Genomic DNA, 25,322 nt, shown 5'->3' on the forward strand with positions numbered 1-25,322 from the left:
ATCTGACACCCCCTTCTTCTGGCTTTCATGAGCACCCACACATACAGTAAACGCTCATATACATCAGTAAAAATAAGTCTGTACAGGGACTCTAGGATTTACCATATCAGCAAAAGCCCTCAGAGTCTCACTCTGTAGCCCTGGCTGGCTTGGAACTCACTCTGTAGATCAGGCTGACCTGGAACTCACAGATCTGCCAGCATCTCCCTCCCAAGTGCTGGGATTAAAGGTGTGCGCCACCATGCCGACAGGGCTCTGTCTTTAATTTCATGAGACAAAAAGGAATACACGTTCTTCTCCAGAAGGGCACTTGTTGTGGTTCATTGGTTGGGTTTTTAGGGAGAGGTGAGTAGTGGATGAGACAGTATCTTTCTTACCATGTAGCCCTGGCTGGACTAAAGCTCATTGTAGCGCAAACTGGCCTCACACTCACAGAGATCTTGCTTACCTGTCCCTTCCAAGTGCTAGGATTAAAAACTCGTGCCGTCACACCTGGCCCTGGTTGGTTGGTTGAAGACAGAGCCTCATTATGTAGCTGGTACTAACTTGTGATCCTCCTGCCTCAGTGTCTCCAGTGCTGGAATTATGTATGTGTGCACTATTCCTGGCTTCGTTCCAGTTATTTAAATGAAAAAAAATTGTACTGTATAGCTTAAAAAGTTAACAAGAGCTATCTCTGAGTACAAAGATTCACAGACAGTTTGGTTTTCTTCCTGTTGTTTTCCACATTTCAAATATTATCAATGATTTATGCTTTTCTTTTTTGAAACAGGGTTTCTGTATAGCCCTGGCTGTCCTAGAACTCACTCTATAGACCAGGCTGGCCTTGAACTCACAGAACCTGCCTCTGCCTCTCCAGTGCTGGGATCAATGGCTTGCGACACCACCTCCTGGCTTAGATGTTGAATATGTATATTTTGATCACTTTCTTTGGTCTCATATTTAACTGTAAAAGCAGGGGAATGAATGACCCTGGAAAATATATTAATGTGGTAACCCAGACTCAGAAAGACAGGTAGCACATATTCTCTTGTAATTTTAGTATATGTTCTGCTGAAGTGAGTGTTCCATCTTCTCTCTTATAGACATCTTAGCTTTTAATTTTTATATGTGTGTACCTGGGGGTACGAATGTAGATCATACTAAGAGGGGGGCCATGGGATGGGGAGAAGAGGTTTTTAAGGAAAGAGGAGAAGGCATGAAGACAGAAAGGTGCCTCCTATTAAAGGTGGATACAGGGAGATGGGAGAAGGAAGAGAGGGAGGAGGATATAAAAAATGATGCTGAAAAACAGCTGGGGATTCACTGAGGACATGTGCGAGTTTCTTTTGGAGAGGGCAAATTTGTTCTGGAATTAGATTGTGCTAATTGTTGAGTAGCCCTTTGTGTATACTGCAATGTCTGTTTTGAATGGAAAGTGATACGCTTGACATCTCACGTGGTTCTGACTTCTCTTTATCCCAGCGAAATTTTGATACAGTGTGTTGTTTGCCCCTCACTGTGTAACAAACTGTTTCACATAGAAAACAGATGCAGGTTTCTACTCATGCCTCAAAAGTTTGTTCCTCTCTGAATTTAATTCATTCAAATCCTTTTATTTAAATTAAAATATAACCTTTCATTTAAGAAAACAATTGTTGAAAAATGACATAATGAAACTATTGTTTTGTGTACTGATTAAAAATTAACAAACAAAAATGTGAATGCAATTACTGCCAGAGCCAAGGAGATGACTCTGAGTAATTGTGCTTTCTGGGCACGCCTGAGGACCTGAGTAAAAAGCCGGACGTGACTGTGTGTTCATAACCTCATCACTGGCCGTGCTGACAGGCAGATACCAGTAGCTCATTGGTCATCCAGCCCAGAAATGCAGGCTTTTAGTTCAGTGTGAAACTGTCACGAGGCAATAAGGTGAAGAGTGATAGGTGTAGACACCTGAAGTCCTCCTCTGGCCTCTGTATGCACACTTACATGTGTACAACTCCCACCCACCCCCACTACACACACAGACACACAGCTTATGGCGGTCTTGAACTGGTTGTATACCTGAGGTGACCTTGAACTCCTGATCCTTTTGGTTCCACCTCCTAAGTGCTGGGATTATAGGCATGTGCAACTGCCCCTGCTTTTACTCTGTATTAGGAACTGACCCTAGGGTTTCGTGCATGTTAGGCAAGCATTCTACCAACTGAACTACATCCCCAGCCCAGATTTTTTTTATCATTCTGCAGATTCATTCTTTCGCTTTCTAATGTTTGGTAACTTTGTAAAAGGTAAGCTTGACCCTATGATCTCATTTTCTTATGATCTAACTTCCATTCTAATGTAATGTAATGGTACATAAAAGATAATTGAACCTGGGGTAGAGTAAGCCACATTAAATTTGCCAAAGTCCAGTTTTCTGGATCTATCTATACAGTTCTCTTTAGTAAATAATTAGAGCAGGTTAAAATGTGGCAGAAGATAGGACCTTAATCTCACTCATTGTGTATTAACTATCATTCTGCTATAGTCAGCGTGAAATTACTAAGATTTCTTACTCAGGAATAGTTAGGTACCATCATGGTAAGCCTCTAAATTGTTCAAATATTATAGCCATTGAATTACCACTTTCCAGACCCAGTGTAATGAAGTCTCTTATCTCTTTTTCTAGGTCACTTCAATTTTTTATTTGTAGCCCTTCCTGTCACATCCAGTCATTTGCCAGTTTTTTTCGTTTCCCCATTGTCACCTATTTTGACTCTTCTTACTTCACCAATGAATGACTAGAGTCTAGTCACAATCTAGTCACATTATGAACTCAGATTAATCTTCCAGTGAAGTAGTAGCTCAGATTATCCTTCTCTTTTGCAAATTCTTTACTTTATCCTCGTTTCTGCTAATTCCTTTATGGCTGATGTCCCAAGACCCCTACCATGTAGTCTAAGTCACTATTCTAGTATTGTATCACTCTTCCACTTAGCGGAGGAGTCCTTCTGAGTTTAGTCATACTGGATGTTCACTGTTGATAACCATAACTAAACAGCGAATTCCTTGTGCTGTCTTTCTTTGACCTTTTGCTTATGCTTCTCTGATACTATCTTCCTTCCTCCTTCCGTCTCCACCTCTCACACCACCCCCATCCAATCTCAGTAGCCTTTTTCATAATAGCTTTCCCAAGGAGAAGTGTTTTTCCATTGAGTTATTCCCTCCCTCTTCCACTGGGCAAGAATTTAATTGAAGGAACTTGAAGAAAGGCATATACAGAAACTCGGCTTTCTGTTCAGTTTTTCTAAAACTGCTCAAAAAGTTATTTTAAAATAAAAATAGGGCTTGGAATACAGCTATGTTGGTAGAGTGCTTGCTCGGCATGTATGAAACCCTGGGTTTAATCCACGGCACCACGTAAACTAGGCAGGGTGGTACATTCATGTAAATCTAGCACTTCGGAGACGGAAGCAGCAGAGTCAGAAATTCAAGTCAGCTTGGGACACATAAGACCCTGTCTCAAATAGTAATAACAATAATCAGTCAGATTCATTAAAACAAAAATTGTGACTTGCCTATAGCTAAATACTTAAGAACTCCAACTCAGAGTATCGGGAGACGCTGAAGAGGGGTCAAGTACAACTGTGGGGATGCCTGTTCATTTACCTCACCCATGCTCTCTCTTACAGTTCTGCTGTCAGGGAGGTCATGTGTGTATCTGTGTCGATCAGCGCCTTGGGGAGTGGGGTAGAATGATGTCTTTATCTTTGGGCTGCTGCACACTCCTGTTACAGGGTGCTTCCACCAGCTAACAGTGAATGTTTGGGGAACTACAAGTTAAGCTGTGGAACCTACAGAATGAAAATTGATCCCTAGACTTCACACAAATTTTCATATAGATTGACCTTGCCTAGTCTGTAGGATACTCCTTATAGAATTCATTTCCTCTCCCAGAGCCGAGAGGATCAGCTCACTCTTACCTTCATCACTTCACTTCCCTTGAGAGAGAACAGAAGTTGTCCACTCTAGCTATTTACTGTGAGAACTTGTAAGGAGGGTGGAAAGCAAAGACTGTCATTAACAGTTATGGTTATTCATTTTTTTGAGTTTGTCAGTCAGTTACTATTGCTTAGAAATGTGTTTGACTTTTCCTGTGTGTTAATAGACTAGTGGTGGTGAAAATACAAATGTATTTCTATAAAAATCAAGTTTCTTTTTCAGCATGTTTTTTATTTTGATGAAGTCTTTGGTGAGGCATGCACCAATCGAGATGTCTACCTGAAGACTGCTCACCCACTCATTCAGCATATTTTCAATGGGTGAGATAGATTGATTCCTTTTCTTACTTTTAGTTTTTTGTTCTCCGTAAGCTGTGTTCCTTTACTAATACATGGATGTTCTTCTCGTTCTTTTCAATGAAATGTGAATTTACGGTGTAACCTAGATTTACCAAACATTTCCTTTTACACTGGAGACAGTGTTTCTCTGTTTCCTAGGGAAGTAAAAGCTCTCAATAGTTTGATTTTGTCAGTATCTTCAGAATAAAACATGGAAGTGGTTGAATTAGCTTGAACTTTGGAATCTCTAAGCACTTGGGAAGATAAGGTGTGAAAATGGACACAAGTTCAAGGTCAGCCTGGTCTACATGTAAGCTCCAAGAGCTCTAGGCCAGCCTGGATTGCAGTGATAGCTGTGCCCAAACAACAAACGCAAAACACAGAATGCAAAAGGAAAGGAAAGAGTCTTTAGGACACATCTAAGCAGCTTATGAAGAATAGAAACTTGGTGTGTGTGTGTGTGTGTGTGTGTGTGTGTGTGTGTGTGTGTGTGTGTGTGTGTCGGTGCTGAGAACCAAACTCATGGCCTCCTACGTGCAAGGCAAGCACTCTACCAACTTAGCTGTATCTCTAGCTGGAGTGGTGTTCAAAGTCCTTATCTCCTTATATTCAAGAGTTGCCATATATATATAAATTATCAGTTCTGTAAAATATTTCCTTTAAGAAAACACATCTTGGTTTGAGGATGTTTTTACTTTTGTTTTCATAATATAAGCCTTCTTAAAGAATTTCATGCTAAATTCTTCAAGGATTCTGTTTCTTCCTGACTTGTCATTAAACGTCTCTATGTAAATTATCACTTCTTTAAATATTTGTAAGTAATTCTAATTATTCTCCCCCCAGAGGCAATGCCACCTGCTTTGCATATGGACAAACAGGTGCTGGGAAAACCTATACCATGATAGGAACTCACCAAAACCCAGGACTGTATGCTCTGGCCGCCAAAGATATCTTCAGGCAGCTGAAAGTACCCCAGTCAAGAAGGAACCTCTTTGTGTGGATCAGCTTCTATGAAATCTACTGTGGACAACTTTATGACCTCCTAAATAGAAGAGAACGGTACTAGATAGGAGTGAGAAGCTGTTGATCTGTGTCTGTACATCACTGTTTGAGCCAGAGCTCCACAGAATCACTCTGATCACATGACTTTAATGAGAATCGTTTTTGTGAAATGGCAGTCTCTTGCATGGGATGTTCTGTCTTTCCCTTCCTTCCTTTTTCTGTTTGGAGACTGACTGTGTAGTCCTGTCTGGCATAAAACTTGCTGTTTGGCCTGGGCAGCCTTGAACTTGTGATCATCCTGACTCAGCTTCCTGAGTAATAAAATTAAAGGCTTTTGCCACTATGCCCAGCTTAAATACATATTTTTGAGACTGTTAACTCAGCTAGAGAAAAATGTAAATTAGCCATCCACTAATACCTTCTCGGTGCTGGAGATTGAACCTAGCACCTTACACACACGTTTGCAGGCATTCTGCCACAGGGCTACAGCTTCAGTTCCCGTTCAGTTGGTTTTTAATAACAATAGCTTAATATCTACCAAGACTCCTCCCCTTTTTTACTATGAAAAAGATTATAATTTCAGAAAGTCAGGAAATCAACATGTATTTAATTTAAATATTTAAATATTTTCCCTTTAAATAATGTTAGTGTAAACTTAATGATAGTTTTTATGAAATTGGCAAAAAAAATGTCTTTTCTTCACATTCAACTTTTTAGATTCATTTTTATTTTATGTATGTGGGTGTTTAGCCTGTCTGTATTTCTTTGTACTGCATGCATGTTTGGTGCCTATGGAGGCCAGAAGAGGGCATCAGAATCCCTGCAACTGCAGTTACAGACAGCTGGCTACCGTGTGAGTGCTGGAAATGAGCCTGAGCCCTCTGGAAGGGCAGCCAGTGCTCTTAAATTACACTGTAATTTCTTTGTTTTGTGAGCACAGGTATATGTATATAGGTGTGCATATGCCATGATGGGGATGTGGAGGTCAAAGAATAACTTTAGGAGTCACTTCTCTCGCTACTGTGTGGTCTAAGGTCTAAGTGGTTCTCAACCTTCCTAACGCTGCCACCCTTTAATGCAGTTCCTCATGTTGTGGTGACCCCCAACCGTAACATTTTTGTTGCTACTTTATAACTGTAACGTTGCTATTGTTGTGAATTGCATTTATGTTTTCTGATGGTTTTAGGTGACCCCTGTGAAAGGGTGATTTAACCCTGCTCCCACAGGTTGAGAACCTCTGGTTTAATGGCTGGAACTCAGATTGTCAGGCTTGGTGGCAGGAGCTGTCCCACTGTCCCACCTTTAGCTCTTTGCTCTGATAACATAAAAGTAACCTAGAAGTGTATCGGTGTGCCTGTTACGTATGTCTCTAGAATAGTTTTGTTTAGATGGGAACATGTGACTTAACCTGAACATCAGGCAGCCAAGTTGAAGGGATCTACGAGCTAGAGTGTGGAAAGGTGAGAGGGAGGTCCGAAGAGAAAGAAGGATTGTCATAACAGAATCAACTAAACCTGACACATGGGGGGAGGAGGGAGTGGAAGTGAAGTGGGGTGGAAGGCTAGGGAAACTTACCAGCACCACAGCAAAGGCAGGCAAGCCTCTGTGGAGATGTCCGGTGTGACATTCAAGTTCATTTGCTGCAGGCAAGCAGTGGAATAGGGTGTGGGGCAGTTCCTATTCAGTCGGGAGACCAGCATGGGAAAGGTTCCAGCAGGGAGGGCTCCGGTATTGGGTAGCATAATTGAAGAAGCCAGCAGGTGTGCTTAGACAGGTCCTTGCACTGTTGACCATCCCAACAAATAGGTGTGCCCGTGTCCCAGTTGAGAGAAAATACACGTGTTCAGGCTTCACCTCTGACACATGACTGTCCGAGGAAGGCAGTGCCGCTTGTGAATATTTCTCTCATTGCCGTCTTTGTAATGGTGCTTAAGCCTCCATTTAGCTCAACTGTGGCTTTTCCTTCAACCCCAGGCACCCTCCTTCAAAGCCCTTTCCAAGTTGAGGATGTAGCTGTGTGGTAGAACATTTAACCTACTATGTGTAAGGTCCTAAATTCAAACCTCAGTATAAAAAAAAGAAAGAGAGAAAGAAAAAGAGAAAAACTTTATCCAGGCATGGTAGCATAGACCTGTAATGCCAGCACTCATCAGGCTGAGATAAGAGGATCACAGTTTCAAAGCCATCCTGGACTACACAGTGAGACTTTCCCTCATCTCCTAATCCCCCGAAAGCTCTCTGTGGTCATAATGCCTATTACTTTTAAGTAAAAAAGTCACTGTTGTACATGTAGTCGTGTGTGATATCTGGCTGTTTCAGAATGTAATTCTTTAATGAATTATCTAAATACCACCCTATATATATTTGTATTTTTTCACAATTTGAAGGCCAGCTTGAATTACGTGGTAAGACCCTGTGTCAAACAAAATAAAAATATGTTATCAGGACTCCTTCTGTTACAAATTAAAAAAAACAAAACCCCACCCCTACTGTATTTAGGGAGACCATTGGCTCAGACAACTTGGAAGGCTAGGAAGGCTTCAGGGATCTTCTGCTCCATTGCTCAGGGATAACGACATGGTTACTTTGTATCTCTCTGCTCTACCTGTTACCTTCATCCTGAAACTAGTTCTTTGTAGATACAGAATGGCTTCTGCTGCTGCCAGGACCACGTGTTTTCTCCTCAAGAGAGAAGAGAGCAGCTAACAAGCAGAGACCAGAGCTGTACTTTGATTAGGCAGCAAAGATCCTATACCCACCGTTGCACTGGTTACTAGCCAGAACTATGCCATCCATGCTTTGGAATATGTATGGGTTTTGTGCTCGTTCTTTTGATTTTAATCAAAGATACTGATTTGTTTACAAGAAGGAAGGACCACCACGGTAGTCTGAAGCTGACATTAGGAGGTGGGGCTGGGGAGGGGAAGCATAGCCATCCCATCCAAATGGCAAAACCACTGTGTAATGGGAGACTGGGAGAATGTGCGGGGAAAGCAAGACAATCCAGTGTCATACCAACCACGGTTCTTCATCCCCAGGCTCTTTGCAAGGGAAGATAGCAAGCATGTGGTGCAGATAGCTGGCCTTCGAGAGCTCCAAGTGGACAGTGTGGAGCTCCTCCTACAGGTAATGCATTCCTCCCTCACCCCTCGGCAGCCTCAGCCCAGGGAAACACTTCATTTTGCTTCCTAGCAAGTGTGATGGCTCAGATGAAGGTGGAGGGCAGTGACACCACTCACACTTGTGAAATGTGAGCCACCTTTTGAAGATAGCGTGTTTCTCCGTGGTGCCCTAGAGTGGGAGGCAGGGCATGGGGCAGAAACGAATGCGTGGCAAAGATGCTCTTGGGGCCAGTTTCAAAGGCTGCGATTATATTTTCTGGGCAGTGAGCTCAGGAGAAAGCTGCTAGAGGCAAGTGTTCTTATTTTAAATAAAATTTTAATAAGCAATACTTACACATGCTCTCAAAATCCAAAGAATTGGAAAATACCCTTTCCCTTCCCTTTTCCCGAGGCAACTAGTTTTATTAGTTTTTGTGTATCCTTCCAAAGGAATTTTGAAGTTTGCTTCTATTAAAAGTTATCTGTTTGTTATAGCAAATATAATATTTGTTTGTTGTTAAATCTAAACATTGCAGAAATATATAAAATAGTAGAAAATAAGCCCATTTACTTTCCTTAGCACACACACACACACACTGTCTATGATATCCACTATTAATTGGTTGTTGTTTTTTCTTGTTCAGAGGTCATTTATTGATTTATGTACTAATATATTTCTAGTGAACCTTCTTTTAATGTTCCTCAAGCCTGGCTTTCTTGGGGGAGCAGATGCTGGGGATCAAATGCAGAGCCTTATACATACTAAGCAAGTACAGTGCCACTGAGCTCTGGGCTATTCTGGCTCAACTCCAGCTTTACATTAGATCATTCATGGGCCCTTTTCTTCACTTAGAAAAATAGCTTAACTTTTTCTTTTTAAATAAGGTCTTATATAGCTCAGGCTGGCTTCCAACTTAATGTGTAACTAAGGATGACCTTCAATGTATGATCCTCGGGTCTCCAGCTCTCCAGTAAAATGATTACAGGTGTGAGACACCAACTAGTTCTTTGTTTTGTTTTTTTGAGACAGGGTCTTTATGTAGCCTTGGCTGTCCTGGACTTTATGTAGACCTTGCTTGTCTTGAACTCACAGATATCCACCTGCCTCTATCTGCCAAGTGCTGGGATTAAGTGTGTATACCACCACACCCTACTGTCATTATGCTTTAATGTTAATTACAAATGTTTACTGAACACTTAACTATCTAACAAATATTTGGCTGGAGGTTTTTTTCCCCAAATATCATGTGCTTTAATCACCATAAAGTAAGATATGTATTATAAAGCTCCTCTTCCAGATGAGCAAACTAAAGGTAAAATTGGAAGCTGGTCATCAGAGAGCCAAGGGCTGGAAGAGCCAGCTTCCAGGCCAGATTCATCAACTCTGAAGCAGCATCCTTTCCACCTTTTTACTATCTATTGTGGAATATTAGGGATCAGTTTTTCTTAAGAAAGTAAAAAAAAAAAAATCACTGAATTAATACATTTATGGCAGTATCTTCTGGGTTGTTTGCTTAAAATTGAGCACTTACGCCGGGCGGTGGTGGCGCACGCCTTTAATCCCAGCACTCGGGAGGCAGAGCCAGGCGGATCTCTGTGAGTTCGAGGCCAGCCTGGTCTACCAAGTGAGTTCCAGGAAAAGGCGCAAAGCTACACAGAGAAACCCTGTCTCGAAAAACCTAAAAAAAAAAAAAAAAAAAAAAAAATTGAGCACTTACAGGCTGTTTTTAAACCACAAATAATAGGGCTTGGGGCAGTTTTGTTACCATTTTTCAAAACAAAGTATTAAGAATTGCCAGTAATGGTGGAACATGCCTATAATTCTAACACTTGGCAAGCTGAGACAGGAGGATCATAAACCAGGCCAATCTGAGCAATATAGTGAGATAAGAAGGGGAGGGAGGACTTGGTTGTATTGGGACTGGAGAGATGGTTCATCAGATAAGAGCACTCACTGCCCTTGTAGAAGGACCTGTATTGGACAGCTCACAGACACTTGTAAGTGCAGTTCCTGGTGGGTCCAACACCTCTGGCCTCCCTGGGCACCTGTTCTCCAGTGCACATACCCACACACGGAGAAACATAAGTAAAAATAAAAATAAGTCTTAAATATTGTGTGAAATGGTAAGGTAACTATGATTAGTAACACCTTAGTTTCTGAGTTTGTTTTTCCAGCCCTTGCTTATCTCGGAGGGTTGAGAGTACACATTTGTGTCTAATCACGCCTCTGTGTCTGGGGATCTGGCTATTGTTGCAGATCACCTAAGAGCCTTTTCTAATGACTCCAGAGGCAGGCACAGAACAAAAGAGGCAGGGGCTCTGAACATTCTCAAGCTGTCCAGAATGTCCTCTGCAGTGGAGTCCAAAGGAAAACGTTTCTCACACATGGATTCTCTGTGGTCTTGTCCTACTTTCCCAGCCATGCTTCATTGTTAGGAGTCTGAGGTGACTCTAGTCCTTGGGATTCTAAATGGGAATGGAACAAACACTCTAGGGAAATCCCTTTTCCTTAACATGGAGCCACAGCTGTGCTGCTTCCCCTGCAGTGTTGGGAATCAAACCCAGGGCCACACACATGCCTAGCAGGCATTCTGCCGCTGAGCCCACCACCGGTCCCACAGCTGTGCTTACAGGACAGTCTATGTCACATGAGCCTCTCTTGGAAAAGTAGATAGCATTGCCTTATCCTAAAGGATTGTTCCTTAAAAAAAAGCATGAAGGTTTTGTTTGTTAGCTTGTCATTGTTTATTGCCATTGATACCCCAGGTTTATAACTACAGTCAGGAAGACATCAGAGATCCAGGTGGAAAGTTAATATCCATTATGGGTACCTGACACAGTTCCTCTCATCAGCATCTATTGACTTGAACCCACAGCACTTGCTTACTTAAATGTTACACCTCCACCCTCTCAGATGTCAGTGTCCGTGCCCACTCAGGTATCACCCATGTGTTTGTTAAAGTGTCATCTTCAAGTGTTACCCTCAGATAACCCTCAGGCTCACTCCAGCATGGCCACCTGATACTGCCTGCACAACTGGTAGCTTCATTTTTCAAACAGGATTCTCCTGTCTTCTAGAAATTTGTCCTTCCTGGTCTGTCTGACTCCCTGAACTCTGCAGTGTAGACTCCAGGCCTGCTCTGCCTCTATGAACAACTAACTGCCTTGACATATTGCCCATATTTGGATTCAAGATTTTTTATTATTATTATTCTTTAAAAAACTTTGTTTAGGGGAGCTGGAGAGATGGCTCAGAGGTTAAGAGCACTGGCTGCTCTTCCAGAGGACCTGAGTTCAATTCCCAGCACCCACATGGTGACTCACAACCATCTATAATAGATCTGGTGCTCTCTTTTGGAGTGCAGACACACATGCAGACAGAACACTGTTTATATAACAAATAAATCTTTAAAAAAAAGAAAAAATTTGTTTAGATTTATTTATTTATGTGTAGTGTTTTACCTGCGTGTATATATGTCTGGTGGGAACTGAGACGGGATCCTATACAAGAGGAACAAGTACTCTTATCTGCTGAGCCATCTTGCCAGCCCCTCAAGGTTTTGTTTGTTTTTTTAATTAATTAATTTTTTGGTCAGTCGATTAGAGATTTCCTGATTTAAATAATTCCAATAGGTTTTTATATATTTTTTTTAATTTATTTATTTATTATGTATACAGAAGAGGGTGCCAGATCTCATTACAGATGGTTGTGAGCCACCATGTGGTTGCTGGGAATTGAACTCAGGACCTCTGGAAGAGCAGTCGGTGCTCTTAACCTCTGAGCCATCTCTCCAGCCCAGGTTTTTATATTTTTAAGGTTTGTTTTGGGGGCTAGAGAGATGGCTCAGTGGTTAAGAGCACTGACTGCTCTTCCAGAGGACCTGGGTTCAATTCCCAGGACCCACATGGCAGCTCATAACTGTCTGTAACTTAGTTTCAGAGGATCTGACACCCTCACACAGATATACATGCAGGCAAAACATTAGGTATCAGATACCCTGGAACTACAGTTATATAGAAGTGTGAGCCCTCACCCCTGGTGTAAAAGCTGGGACCCGAACCCAGTTCTCTTCAAGAGCAGCAAACACTCTTAGCCACCGAGCCATCTCCATAGCCCGATAGCTACTTTATATAATCACAGGCTTTTATTCTCAAGACTTCTGATACCTGCTCATATTTTTATCATTGCTTTGTCAGTAAAGATCCATACAAGAAGATGCCCCCTTAGGTGGATCTCAGTTGTGTGTGGAAGGTAGAGACTGTACCCAGTACCACTGCTTCCCAGATCAAGGATGACATGCACAGTACTAACCACTCAAGTGTTTGTGGTGCTTTGACATTTGTGCAGGAAAGCTCAGTGGCTAAAGTCTTGTGGCCAGATAAAGCTGGGGCTCTGGCTTTCCTTCTTCACATTCCCACTCCCCCTTCTTTCCTTCTTTTCTTTTTTGATGTGGACTGAGGAACCTATGACATCCCCAATAATTTATAAGCTATATTTCCCATGAAATTCTGATGAAGACAACCGTTTGTTTTAGAAACATAGATAGATGTCAGTTCTGTCTTTGTAAAATTACTTTGTGAATTTATCATGTCCTGGTGATGGTACTGTGTGCTCTACGTATACATCATATACATTTTAGTTTGCATAACTTGATTTTAAACAATGATTTGCTATATAGCCTTGGCTGACCTAGAATTCAATGTGTTGACCAAGTTGTTCTTACTTTTGGCAATCCTCTTACCTCTGCCTCTTGAGTGCTGGGATTAGAGGCATAGACACCTGTCTGGTGCCACTCCCTCTCCAGTACTGGAGATTGAACCTGGGATCGTGTGCATGCTGAACAGGTATTCTACAACCTCCATGTAGTCTTTTAAGTTTTCTAGCAAGCCAAGTGTGGTAGTACGTGCCTGTAATGCTAGTGCTTGGGAGGCTGAGTCAGAAGGAAAGTAAGTTTGGAGTTAGCCTGGGCAAGTGCTAGACTACGCTGGGCTACAACAGCAAGACCTTGTTTAGAACAAACAAACAGTGATAATAAAAACAGATAGTCAAGTGTAGGGGTGCACGCCTTTAACCCCAGCACTGAGGCAGAGGCAGGCAGATCTCTGTGAATTCAAGACAAACCTGGTCTGCAGAGCGAGTTCCAGGTCAGCTAAGGCTACAGGGCAAAGTGTGTGAAGAAAGACATTGTGACGGTAATCTCGGCCTGTGTGCACACTCGCACGGGCGAGGACACCTGTACACACACATCACTAATGCACGTGCACACACACAAGCCTTTAAAAAGAAATAAAGACATTGTGATGGCAATCTCAGCCTGTGTGCACACTCGCACGGGCGAGGACGCCGTACACACACATCACTAACACACGTGCACACACAAGCCTTTAAAAAGAAATAAAGATAGAAAATACATTTCATCAAACTGTCTTATGAACTGGGTGATTTAAATACTGTCTTAGTTACTCTCCTCATTTCTATGACAAAATGCCAAGAAACAGCTTAGAAGATTCCTTCAGCTCAGGGTTTCATAGGGTTCAGTTTGTGGTCACTTGCCCCATGAACTTGGGCAAAACATGGCAAGGTGTGGCAGAGAACAGATGTTCATGCCACTGGGGACAGAAACCAGAAGTAGAGATAGGAAGTTGGAATAATAGGCCCAAAGGACACTCTCCCAGTGACCTGTTTCCTCCAGCCAGGTCCCACCTCCTGAAGTTTCCATAAGTTCCCCAAATAACTCTTATCACCTGGGGCCGCGTTTTCAGATCATGAGCTTATGGGGGACATTTCCTCTTCAAATGATAACATCCCATTCTGGCTCCAAAGGCTGTGGCTGTTTCCTAATGTAAATGTTTTTATTCTATATCCAGTAAACCCCCAAATCCTTAACAGTTCATTCCAGAACCAAAATTTATTCTAAAATTTGTCTAAAGACAAACTCTTACCTAAGTTCCTGTAAAATCAGAAGGACGGGGCTAAAGAAATGACTCGGCCGTTAAGAGCCCTGGCTGAGGCCCAGGTTCAGTTCTCAGCACCCACACAGCAGCTCACAACTACCTGTAACTCCAGTTCCAGGGGATCTGTCACCCTCTCTGGCCTCCATGGGCACATGTGGTGCACATACATGTCTACAGGCAAACACATTAATTTTTTTAATGAAAGAAAAACTATGAGCCGGCCGGTGGTGGGGCAAACCTTTAATCCCAGCACTCAAGAGGCAGAAGCAGGCGAATCTCTGTGAAATCAAAGCCAGCCTGGGCTACAGAGTAAGTTCCAGGAAAGGCGCAAAGCTACACAGAGAAACCCTGTCTTGAAAAACTAAAGAAAAAGAAAAACTATGTATTTCCAATACACGATTATTCCAGAATGAACATGCCCATCCCAAAAGGAAAAGACAAAGACAATAAAGCAAGGAAGAATCAGACCAGAGCAAGTCCCAGACCCAGCAAGACAAAAACTAAGTCCCGTCGTCGTCAGTGCCCAGCATCTGGTATCCATGATGGCATGGTGCAGCTCTAGCAGTCTGGACAGCTGCTCGTGGCCTTGCTACTTGTAGCCCACGTGGCCTTTTTCTTGAGCTGGCTTTGCTCTTTGCCTGCAGTTTTCCTCAGCAAACCCCGGGCTTTTTAATACAGGTTTTATGAGTCAAACTTAAGCTTACATGACAGGTACCTTACCAACTGGGTCATCTTCTCAGCCTTGGGATCGCCCCTGCCCCCCCAAAATAGGGTTCTCTGTGTAGTCCTGGCTGTCCTGGAACTCACTCTGTTTACCAGGCTGGCTCTGAACTCATAGAGCTCCTCCTGCCTCTGCCTCCCAGGTGCTGAGATTAAAGGTATGCACCACCACCGCCCAGCCCTTGGTTCTTTTTAATGGTGCTAATCTGTTTAATAACCCCCACCCTCCCTGTTCACAGCTTTCAGCTCACTCCTTTTCTAGCCAGATTACATGTTTTTAAAATCCTCTGCTTTTTGCTCCAATCGTTACTATAAATCTACCTGAGAACACTGGTAACTGCTACAGCCAGGACAATATGCTTTCTTGAACTTTCAAGTCAAATTAGTCAGTCACCTTTCAATTCAGCCTTCTGCAAAGATTCTGGACATGGACAAAATATAGACAAATTCTTTGCTGAAATGTAACCTGAATGGCTTCTGGTCTTGTTCCAGTAGCGTCCTTGTTCCTGTCTTCCCCGCCTGCATTCCTGTGGGTGTTCTGGTCCACTGAACTCCCAGCACAGTCCTGCTGTAACTTCTCTGTTTACAGCCTTCCAGGACTTCTGACTTCACTCAAATTCATCTCCACAAACCTTGGGTTTTGTTTGGTTGGGTGGGTGGCTTTTTGTTTTTGTTTTTGTTTTTTGAGGCTGGGTTTCACTATGTAGACCAGGCTGGCCTTGAACTCAGAGATCTGCCTGCCTCTGCTTTCCAGATGCTGGGATTAAAAGTGAGAAATTCTTTTTGTTTTTTGAGACAGGGGCTCAAGTGTATCAGGTTGGTTTCTGCCGAGCTTACCATGTGGCCTTGGATGACCTTAGACTTCCTGACCCTCTTACCTTCCTCCTAAGGACTAGGACTGCAGGGGTGTGCAGTGTTGGGGTCAAAACCAGGGTTAGCACATGCTGGGTAAGCACTCTACCAGTCTTACCAACTGAACTGTATTCCCAGCCCAGAACTTATTTTTAATTAGTTTAAAAAACAAAAAATGGAAATAAAACCCTTGCCCTACTTGACAGGGCATTTTGAAGCTTATTGTTGAGTTTGATTCTCTCAATATTTGGGCACTTAATTTGGAAAACATGACTATGTTCAGTATGTACAAATTAAAATTATGAGAGTCTGGGGGAGGGGATGAGCTAGGACTTTCTTATTCTTAGTTCATGTAAAGTAAATGAGTTTATCTGGCGTGCCCACAGTGTAGTAGAAACCACACGGACTTTGGAGTCACATATTCTGGATGTGGACTTTGGCTCCACCACATAAGTTATTTGACTATGAGAAGCAAGCCTTTGAATTTGTTTCTTGACTTTGGCATAGTAATCATACTTAAGTCACATTAGGTTATTATGAGGATTCTTTCTATCACATAATGATTAAAGTTTTTTTATTCTTTGTAATCAGTACTTCTCTCGCTATCCAAAATCAGGGTGACATACTGGTATCATGGCACAAACCTATAATCTCAGTACTTGAGAGGCAGAGTCAGGAAGATAACTAATTAGAAGCCATCTGCTACATTGTGAGACCCTGTCTAAAAATTTTTTTGAATCAGGGTAATATGTTCATATATGATTATATTTTCATTGTTTGGAGGCCTGAGACTTCTCTTCCCCTCCTCCACTCCTTTGTGGCCAAAAGATCCTAGTTAGTCTTGACTCCCAGGCAAGGTAAGGGAGTCCTGGAGTCAAGGGAAGGTACAGGCACATGAAATAACTCACTTCCCTGTTCCTGAGTATCAGGTTTGGCCTCCTTCATGCCTGCATCCTGGTAGAGCAGGTGGATGTGATCAGTCATTCTGCAATGTACATTTCTGTCCTTTGCTCCAGTTACTAAGACAGATGAATGCTATGAGACCTTGCTCTGGAGCCAAGTTTTGCCCTGGGGATCTTGGTTAGGCTAGATCCATCAAAGATATTAAAAAGAGTGCATAAGATTAAGAAGTAAATTAGCTCTTGAGCCATTGAATGTTCTCCCCCAAGATTAGTATTCCACATTGTTCTCACTGCTGTTGGTATTTACTCTGTGTGATTTAGTGTCTGGGCAGACTTCCACCTGGACATCAAAAACTGCAGGATGCTAACAAAATCACAGGCCTGGGCTCTGCTGCTTGCTGAGGCAGCTTTCCAGAGCCAGAGACTGTTTTCTCCCAGAGGAAGTCATCATCCTGTGCATGTATTTCCAGGTGATCTTAAAGGGCAGCAAGGAACGCAGCACTGGGGCCACCGCTGTCAATGCAGACTCCTCCCGATCCCACGCTATCATCCAAATTCAGATCAAAGATTCAGCCAAGAGGACTTTTGGCAGGTGAGCTGGAACTAGGTGGAGAATTGCATTGTCTGCCTTTCCACATGTGACTTTGAAATATATATGCTGAACGTGGGACACCCTGCCACTTTGGCTCTCCATTGCAGGGCTATAGAGTAAGTGTTGTTAGCCCTGAAATAAATCATTGTATAAAGTGCCATCAGTTGATTAACCATGAAGCAATGACCTATTGTTGGTCAACCCAAAGTTATTAAAAGGGACATTGATTACTTCTAATGTGAAACACAGTATCAGCAGAGAAACAGCAAGGAATGCATCTCGGAGAGCTTGCAGGCCATAAATGGGGGTGGGGGATCCATTCTTCTTGAAAGAAGATGTAAGACAATTGGATCCGTTCATTGCTTTTCTGGTGCTGTCTTAGCAAACTCTGCCATGCTGATGGATGAGCCTGTCTCCCCTCTGAGTAATGAGTCCTTCTCTTCTTTTTCATCCTTTCTTGTTAGAAAACAGCCAGTGAAACTTTCTATTTAATTATCTAAGTAGTCACCTAACTGATTTGCATTATGGTCACTTACCCTTGTGGGGAAATGCTTTATTAATTTCGGTCATACTTCCTCACAAATGAGAAGAGCCAGTGGAAGTGTCTCAGTGAACAGTGCCGCTCCAGCTGACATATCAGAATCTTGTGATGTTTTTGGAAGACTAACAATGATGTCTTTTATTTCCTGAGGATGAGCCGTGCTCCCCTTCTTCCTGAGGTCACAGAATGTTGCTAACGTGGAAATACACCAGATCCCCCAAGAAGTCATTCCTGCTATGTATTTTTTCCTAGGATCTCTTTCATTGATTTGGCTGGCAGTGAGAGAGCAGCAGATGCCAGGGACTCAGACAGACAGACAAAGATGGAAGGCGCAGAAATAAACCAGAGTCTTCTGGCTGTGAGTTGTTCAGAATCTAAAAGTCCTTTTTTGTTTTGTTTTGTTTTAGAGATTTTGCCCTAATAGGAAGCCAGTTGGTGAGTCTGGGAGAAGCAGAAGGGCAGCAGCATGCTCTCACCCAACGCTGTTGTCCTGAGTGGGGCTGCAGGTGCAGGCGGCCTCTCCACGATGCTGGGCCCCTATCCTTCCTGCCCCCTTGCCCCTTTTCCTCATTCCCTACCAGCCGAACAGAAATGTTTCTCTAATTGCTAAATGGCTGAGAAAGCTTTTTCTTGCTCCGAAATTTAAACTATACTTCGAGGATGCAAACATAGAAAGTAGTATATCTTTCAGATACTTGCCACTCAGTTTCAGCAGTTGAAAACCTTAACCAGGGCCAGGAAGGAGGCTCCACAGGTAAAGGTACTGCTACCCAGCCTGACCTCTGGGGTCTGATCTCTGGGACCCCCATGGTGGAAAGATAGCAACTCCTACAAGCTGTCCTCTGACCTCCACATTATGCACCATGACACACATGCCACCACATACATGCACACACAGAATAAGAAGTATAAAGACTTAAGAACCTAAGCAGTCCATCCTTCCCATGGTTGGATTACTTTATTATTATCGTATGTGTATATGGGCACATACATGGCAGGTGTGTGGAGGTCAGAGGACAACTTTGGGGAGTTGGTTTTCTCCTTCCACCATGGGTTCTAGGGACCAAACTCAGGTGGGCAGGTTTGTGTGGCAAGAGCTTTGCTCAGTGAGCCGTCTCACCAACTCCTGGTTGGATCAAAGGGAACCCTACTCATCAAGCCATTTTATAAATGCCCCATATACCTCAAAGAAAGGGGCTCTTTTTTCAAAAAATAATTTATTTATTATTTTTATTTCATGTGCATTCATGTTTTGCCTGCATTATGACTGTGTGAAGGTGTCGGAATTCCTGACTGGAGTTACAGACAGTTATGAGCTGCCATGTGGGTGCTGGGAATTGAACCTGAGTCCTCTGAAAGAGCAACCAGTACTCTTAACCACTGAGCCATCTCTCCAGCCCTGGGCTCTTTATTTTTTAAATGTCTCCACAATTAACATTATCATACTTTTTTTTAACATTATCATACTTTTAATGTTACCTCTTAATAAGTATTTACAAATCTCTAGCTGCCCCATAACTGTCTTTTCACAGTTGGTTATTGAAAATGAAGACTCTTTCCTTGTTGCTTTCCCCAGCCTGCTTTGTTTTCTGTGTCAGCACACTGTTTCAGGGTGGTGGGTAATCACTTGCCTGTATGTTTTCCCACATTCTAGACACGGATAACTACATCCCACGTTGATGTTTCATGTGCTAGTCTGTTCTCTAGATTTCCAAAAGTGGTTAGGATCTGTGTATTTGCTGTTCAATGTGGCTAGGTTGTTTGTTTTGTTTTGTTTTTTATTTATTTTTTGTGTATGGGTGTTTTGCCTGCATATATGTCTGTGTACCATGTGTGTCTAGTATAGGCAGAGACCAGAAGAAGACATCAGATCCTCTAGACTGGAGTTACAGACAGTTGTGAGCCACCATATAGGCAGTGAAAATCAAACCCGTGTCATTGTTATCAAAAGAAGCGTACACGGTATTATCCCTTCTGGAAATTTTCCAATGCTAAAAATAGGAGATACTGGGTTGATATTTAATAAAGAAGTATATTGCTGAGTATGGTTGTGTATACCTATAATAACATCCCAGTGCTCTTAACAGCTGAGCCATCTCCTCCAGCCCCCAGCGTAGCTAGTCTTACTTAAGATGTCTCTAAAGTAAAATACACACAGGATTTTGAAAATTTGTTATTAAAAAAGCATATAAGATATCTCAGTAATATATTTTCATATTTGCTATATCTAAAAGTGATACTTTGAATATCATAAGTTAAGTAAAATATAATTATCATTTATTCTACCAGCCATGGGTGTACTTTAGTGTTTCTGTATGCCAGTTAGTTTGGTCTTCCTGACTCTGCATGGCAAGTTTAGTAAGTCCTCTCGCCCTTGCCTTACAGATGTGGGTGCAGGTGCAGGTGGATTGAATGAACTGGTCAGTGCCCACGGCCTTTAGCCAACAATGTGTGATTCTGATGTCATAAACTATGGTCCCCCCAGGAAGAGCTCCATCCTCTTTAAAATGAGGTGGTAGGAGCTATTGAGATGGCCCACACTTGCCGTAAAAGCCTGACAATATGTGCTCAATCTGTGGAACCCGTGTAAAGGTGAAAGAGAAGAACTGACTCCACAAAGTTGTTCTCTGACTTTCACATGTGCGCCATCATGTGTACAAGCATGTATGTCTGTGCACACACATTAATAATAATAGTATTAAAAGAAAAATAAAGGAGATGGTAGTGTGAAGTAATTGCTCAGTACTTAGGTTTCTACTGATGTGATAGAAACACCATGACCAAAACAACTTGGGGAGGGGGGTTTATGTAGCCTACCAGTTACAGTCCACTGTCAGGGGAAACCAAGACAGGAGCTCCTCAGGCAGGAACCTGGAGGCAAGAACCGAAGTAGAGGCCATGGAGGTACACTGTTTACTGGCTTGCTCCCCATGGCTTTCTCAAACTACTTTCTTACACAACCCAGGACCACCTGCCCAGGGGTGGCACTACCCACAGTGCTCTGGGCTCTCCCACATCATTCATTAATCAAGAAAATGTCCTACTGAATTGTCGATAGGCCAGTCTGTAGGAGGCATTTTCTCAATTGAGACTCCTCTTCCCAGACAGCTGTAGAGTCTAGCTTGTGTCAAATTGACAGAAAAATAAACTAATGGGACAGTGGCATTCTGTCTCTGCTGCTCTAATTTTTCCTTCCCCAATCAGTTTATATCCAAATCTGCACTTGAATTTATTCCTATAGGTGTACATGTATGAGGGGAGAGGAAAGTAGCTTAGGCGTGTTCTCTCCCTGAGCACATCAGTAGTTGTGAAGAGGGAAAAACAGGTGAACCAGGTTTACCACTGCATGAGCTTGGACTCAGGACCCAAGGCTGGCTTCCCGGGTTCATCATCCCACTGTGGATTCAGCTAATCTAGGACCACAGCCCCTAAGTTTAGGGTCCTTAGCAAGACAGCACAGGATGCTGTTCTCCCATTCTTGCTTGGTTTTACCTGTTGGACAGGAAACAGCAGGACATTTGACTTTCTTTTAGGAACATTTCCTGAGTGTGGTTTATTTGCCTGCTTGCTTTTACAGGATCTTGAGATTTGTTTTAATGTTTTATTTATGCATGCGTGTGATGTGTGCCACATATGTTTGGGTGTCTGAAGAGGCCAGAAGAGGGTGTTAAATCCCCTAGAGCTGGATGGAGTTAACAAGTGGTTGTGAGCTGCCCGGTGTGGGTGCTAGGAACCAAACTGTTCCTCTGGAAGAACAGCCAGCACTCTTCAGTTTTTCGAGACAGGTTTCTCTGTGTAGCCCTGGCTGTCCTAGAACTTGTAGACCAGGCTGGCCTCGAACTCACAGAGATCCACCTGCCTCTGCCTCCCGAGTGCTGGATTAAAGGCGTGCGCCACCACTGCCCAGCAAGCAGCCAGCACTCTTAACTGCTGACTATGCTTTTATTTAAGAAAGCTAGGCTTCCTGGTCTGGAGAGATGGCTCCGAGGTTAAGAGCACTGGCTGCTCTTCCAGAGGACTGGTGTTCAATTCCCAGCACCCACATGGTGGCTCATAAGTATAAGTATCTATAACTCCAGTCCCAGGGGATCCAATGACCTTCTTCTGGTCTCAGTGGGCACTAGACACATACATATATGGTGCACCGATGTACATGTAGGCAAAACACTCATATATATATATATATATATATATATATATATATATATATATATATATAAACTAAAATAAACTTTAAAAGAGAAAGAAGCTTATGACTGTCCCTCACCTTTTTTTTTTTTTTTTTTTTGTCATATTGATATGCTGTTTATTCTCCCACTTTACAGCTGAAAGAATGTATTCGAGCACTGGACCAGGAACACACCCATACGCCTTTCAGGCAGAGCAAATTGACTCAGGTAAAGTTAAACAAAAGCCTTGAGTCTGTTCTGTTCATTCATTGTTCCTTCCTCCTTTACTTCATTAATTTAGTCAGGTGTCCACTACTAGCAAGCCATGGTGCTAAGCCTAGCTAACTATGCTGGGAAGAAGGAGTCGAGGTGTCGTTGTCCTCCAGCGGCTGTCAGTGTACTCGGGCAGAGGTGTGAGCAGCAGCAGCAGCAGCGAACAGTGCAGTCTGAGAGGTGCCTGCTCTTCTCACCACCTGGCATCGTCGTCCCATTCTGTTCCGGGAAAACCCTCTGTCCAGGTCACAGTTCACCCCTGAGCAGAGTCACTGTAGGAACCATGGGCAGTGTCTCTTACTGGCTCCCTTCCCATACACCCAGGACCGCCTGCCCTGGACGCTGCAGCTCATGGCCCTGGGGCCTCCTACCTCAATTAACAAGACAGTCACTCACAGGCCAATCTGATCTGAGAAGTCCCGTCAGTAAGACTCCCTTCTCAGACGACTCGGCAGTGTCAGGTTGACAAAGCTGACCAGGATACCACCTTTCCATGTTCTTCTGGTGTAAACAACCTTACTGCAGGGGTGGTGGCCTCTTCCTGAAGTCCAGCTACTCAGGATGCTGAGGCAGGAGGATCACTTGAGCCCAGGAATTCAAGACCAGCCTGGAAACATAGAAGACTATCTAAAAACATAAAATGCTGGCTACAGTGGTGTGTGTCTATGTTCCCAGCAACATAGGCTGAGGCAGAAGGATTGCTTGAGCCCATACACTGGAGATCAGTCCGGGCAACATAATGAGATCCTGTCTGTCTGCCTCTGACCAACAAAACAAGGGGGATAGGCCGGGGTGTCGCTCAATGGTAGCACTTGCCTGATATGCTCCAGATCCTAGGTGTAATCCTCAACACTGGGGAAGATACCTAAATATATATTATTAGTAGAGTTACTGAGTCTTGAACTTGAGATCCTCCTGCCTTAGTCTTCTGAGCATCTCGAATTACAGGCCTGCACTACCAGGCCCAGCCCTGTTTATTTTGAGTAATACAAATATAAGGACCTCTTCTTTCTGTTGTCACACAAATGACTGGAAGGCACCAGTAGATGCTAAGTCAGGTCTATATGAGCTGCAGAGGAACAGCCTAGGGAGGGATTTGCCTAGGGAGAAATAGATGTAAAAGTTGTTACATTGTCTTGAGCTCCTTTCAACATTAGGTAATGTACACAGTGGGAGATAGATTGGTCTTGGGAGGCCGAGAGGAAGATCTTGGATAAGAATCCACAGGAGCCGGGCGGTGGTGGCGCATGCCTTTAATCCCAGCACTCGGGAGGCAGAGCCAGGCGGATCTCTGTGAGTTCGAGGCCAGCCTGGTCTAAAAAGCGAGTTCTAGGAAAGGCGCAAAACTACACAGAGAAACCCTGTCTCAAAAAACCAAAAAAAAAAAAAAAAAGAATCCACAGGAGCCAGAGTTAGTGCTCTCTGCACTGAATGTAACTTCTCTCTTTTCAACTATGTGTATGTGTGTGTGTACATGTGGGGATGTAGTGGAGTGAGTTCAGGTGCCTGCAGAGTCTAGAAGATGTCTGACTCCCTGGAACTGCAATTCCAGATGGTTATAAACCACCTAATATGGGTCCTGGGAACTGAACTTGGATCCCTTGGAAGGGTCCAAACCACTCCTAACCACTGAGCCGTCTTCTCAACCCCTGAGTGTTTCTGCTCAAACACGATTTAACCAGAGACCCAGGACACCATTCCTGATTCTGACACTGAACTTCCTGTTTCTAAATAAGTTTTCATCCCCAGAAAACGTGCTTCTCCTTTTAAAAAAAGATAATCTCAACAAGTCATATAATATAAAATAGAGCCAGGCATGGTGGCACACACCTTTAGTCCCAAGCACTCAGGAGGCAGAGACAGACAGATTTCTGTGAATTCCAGGCCAGCCTAGTAGTGAGTTTCAGGCAAGCCAGGGCTACATATTGAGACCTTATCTCCACTTAGGAAAAGAAAATAGTAGAAGATAAAGGGTGCCTTAAAATCTAATCAAGTTGACAACTAAGGTTAACTACCTCAGTAGTAACAACACTAGTAGTAACACAGTAAAACAACCATCACAGTAGTGAGGGAAGTTCCCACTTCGGGACTTTTAACCTGGGCAAAGTTTTATCAGACTTTCTTATGTACAAAAATGCTGGATTTTCTTTGTAAAACCATTTTTCCTTATATTCCTTTGTGCGCAGGGTTATATATGAGCATGAGTTAGTTGTGCAGTCTTCACCCATGTACACTCAGAGGCCAGAAGACCTCAGGTGTCCTGCTCTGTCATGTTCTTTCTACCTTTTCCCAAGAGATAGGATCTTTCATTATAGTGGAGCTAGGCTGGTAGCCATAAGCTCCATCAGCCCTCCCGTACCCATGTCTCAGCAGTGCTGGCTTCTTACATGAGGGGATCTGAACTCCTGTCCTCGTGCTCGCTCCGACCCGCTGAGCCATCTCCTCAGCACCAGAAATGGCGTATGCCTTTCAGACATACATTAATTTTTCTAGTGGTTTATTGGTGTTTCTCTGATTACTGGTAAGTTTGTTGGTTATTTGTCTTTTTTTGTTTTGTTTGTTTGGTTGGTTGGTTTTTTGTTTTTTGTTTTTTTTGAGACAGGGTTGCTCTGTGTAGTTTTGGTGCCTGTCCTAGAACTCTCTCTGTAGACCAGGCCGGCCTCAAACTCACAGAGATCCTCCTGCCTCTGCTTCCCGAGTGCTGGGATTAAAGACCATCACTGAGCCAGTTATTTGTATTTCTTATTCCTTCTTTTTTTTTAAGATTTATTTTTATTCATGTGTATGTCTTGCCTCCGTGTATGTCTGTGCACCACATGTGTGCCTACTGAGACCAGAAGATCCCCTGGAACTGAAGTTATAGATGGTTATGAACCACCATGTGGATGCTGAGAACTGAATCCAAAGCCTC

At 43.1% G+C, this 25,322-nt stretch overlaps 1 protein-coding gene across 1 annotated transcript in view; it reads left to right on the forward strand.

The window, feature by feature from the left end:
• Positions 1 to 25,322, forward strand: part of Kif24 (kinesin family member 24) — a 64,181-nt gene that overhangs the window by 27,609 nt on the left and 11,250 nt on the right. Inside the window, exons 4-9 of the mRNA XM_052715434.1 lie at positions 4,189 to 4,286; positions 5,148 to 5,363; positions 8,345 to 8,432; positions 17,307 to 17,428; positions 18,222 to 18,327; positions 22,295 to 22,366. Coding sequence (XP_052571394.1) covers positions 4,189 to 4,286; positions 5,148 to 5,363; positions 8,345 to 8,432; positions 17,307 to 17,428; positions 18,222 to 18,327; positions 22,295 to 22,366 — 702 coding nt within the window. The remainder of the gene's footprint in view (positions 1 to 4,188; positions 4,287 to 5,147; positions 5,364 to 8,344; positions 8,433 to 17,306; positions 17,429 to 18,221; positions 18,328 to 22,294; positions 22,367 to 25,322) is intronic.

Source organism: Peromyscus californicus, unplaced genomic scaffold (assembly GCF_007827085.1).
Source record: "Peromyscus californicus insignis strain IS unplaced genomic scaffold, ASM782708v3 Scaffold_5__1_contigs__length_169319896, whole genome shotgun sequence".
In the NCBI taxonomy this organism is placed as follows: Eukaryota; Metazoa; Chordata; class Mammalia; order Rodentia; family Cricetidae; genus Peromyscus; species Peromyscus californicus.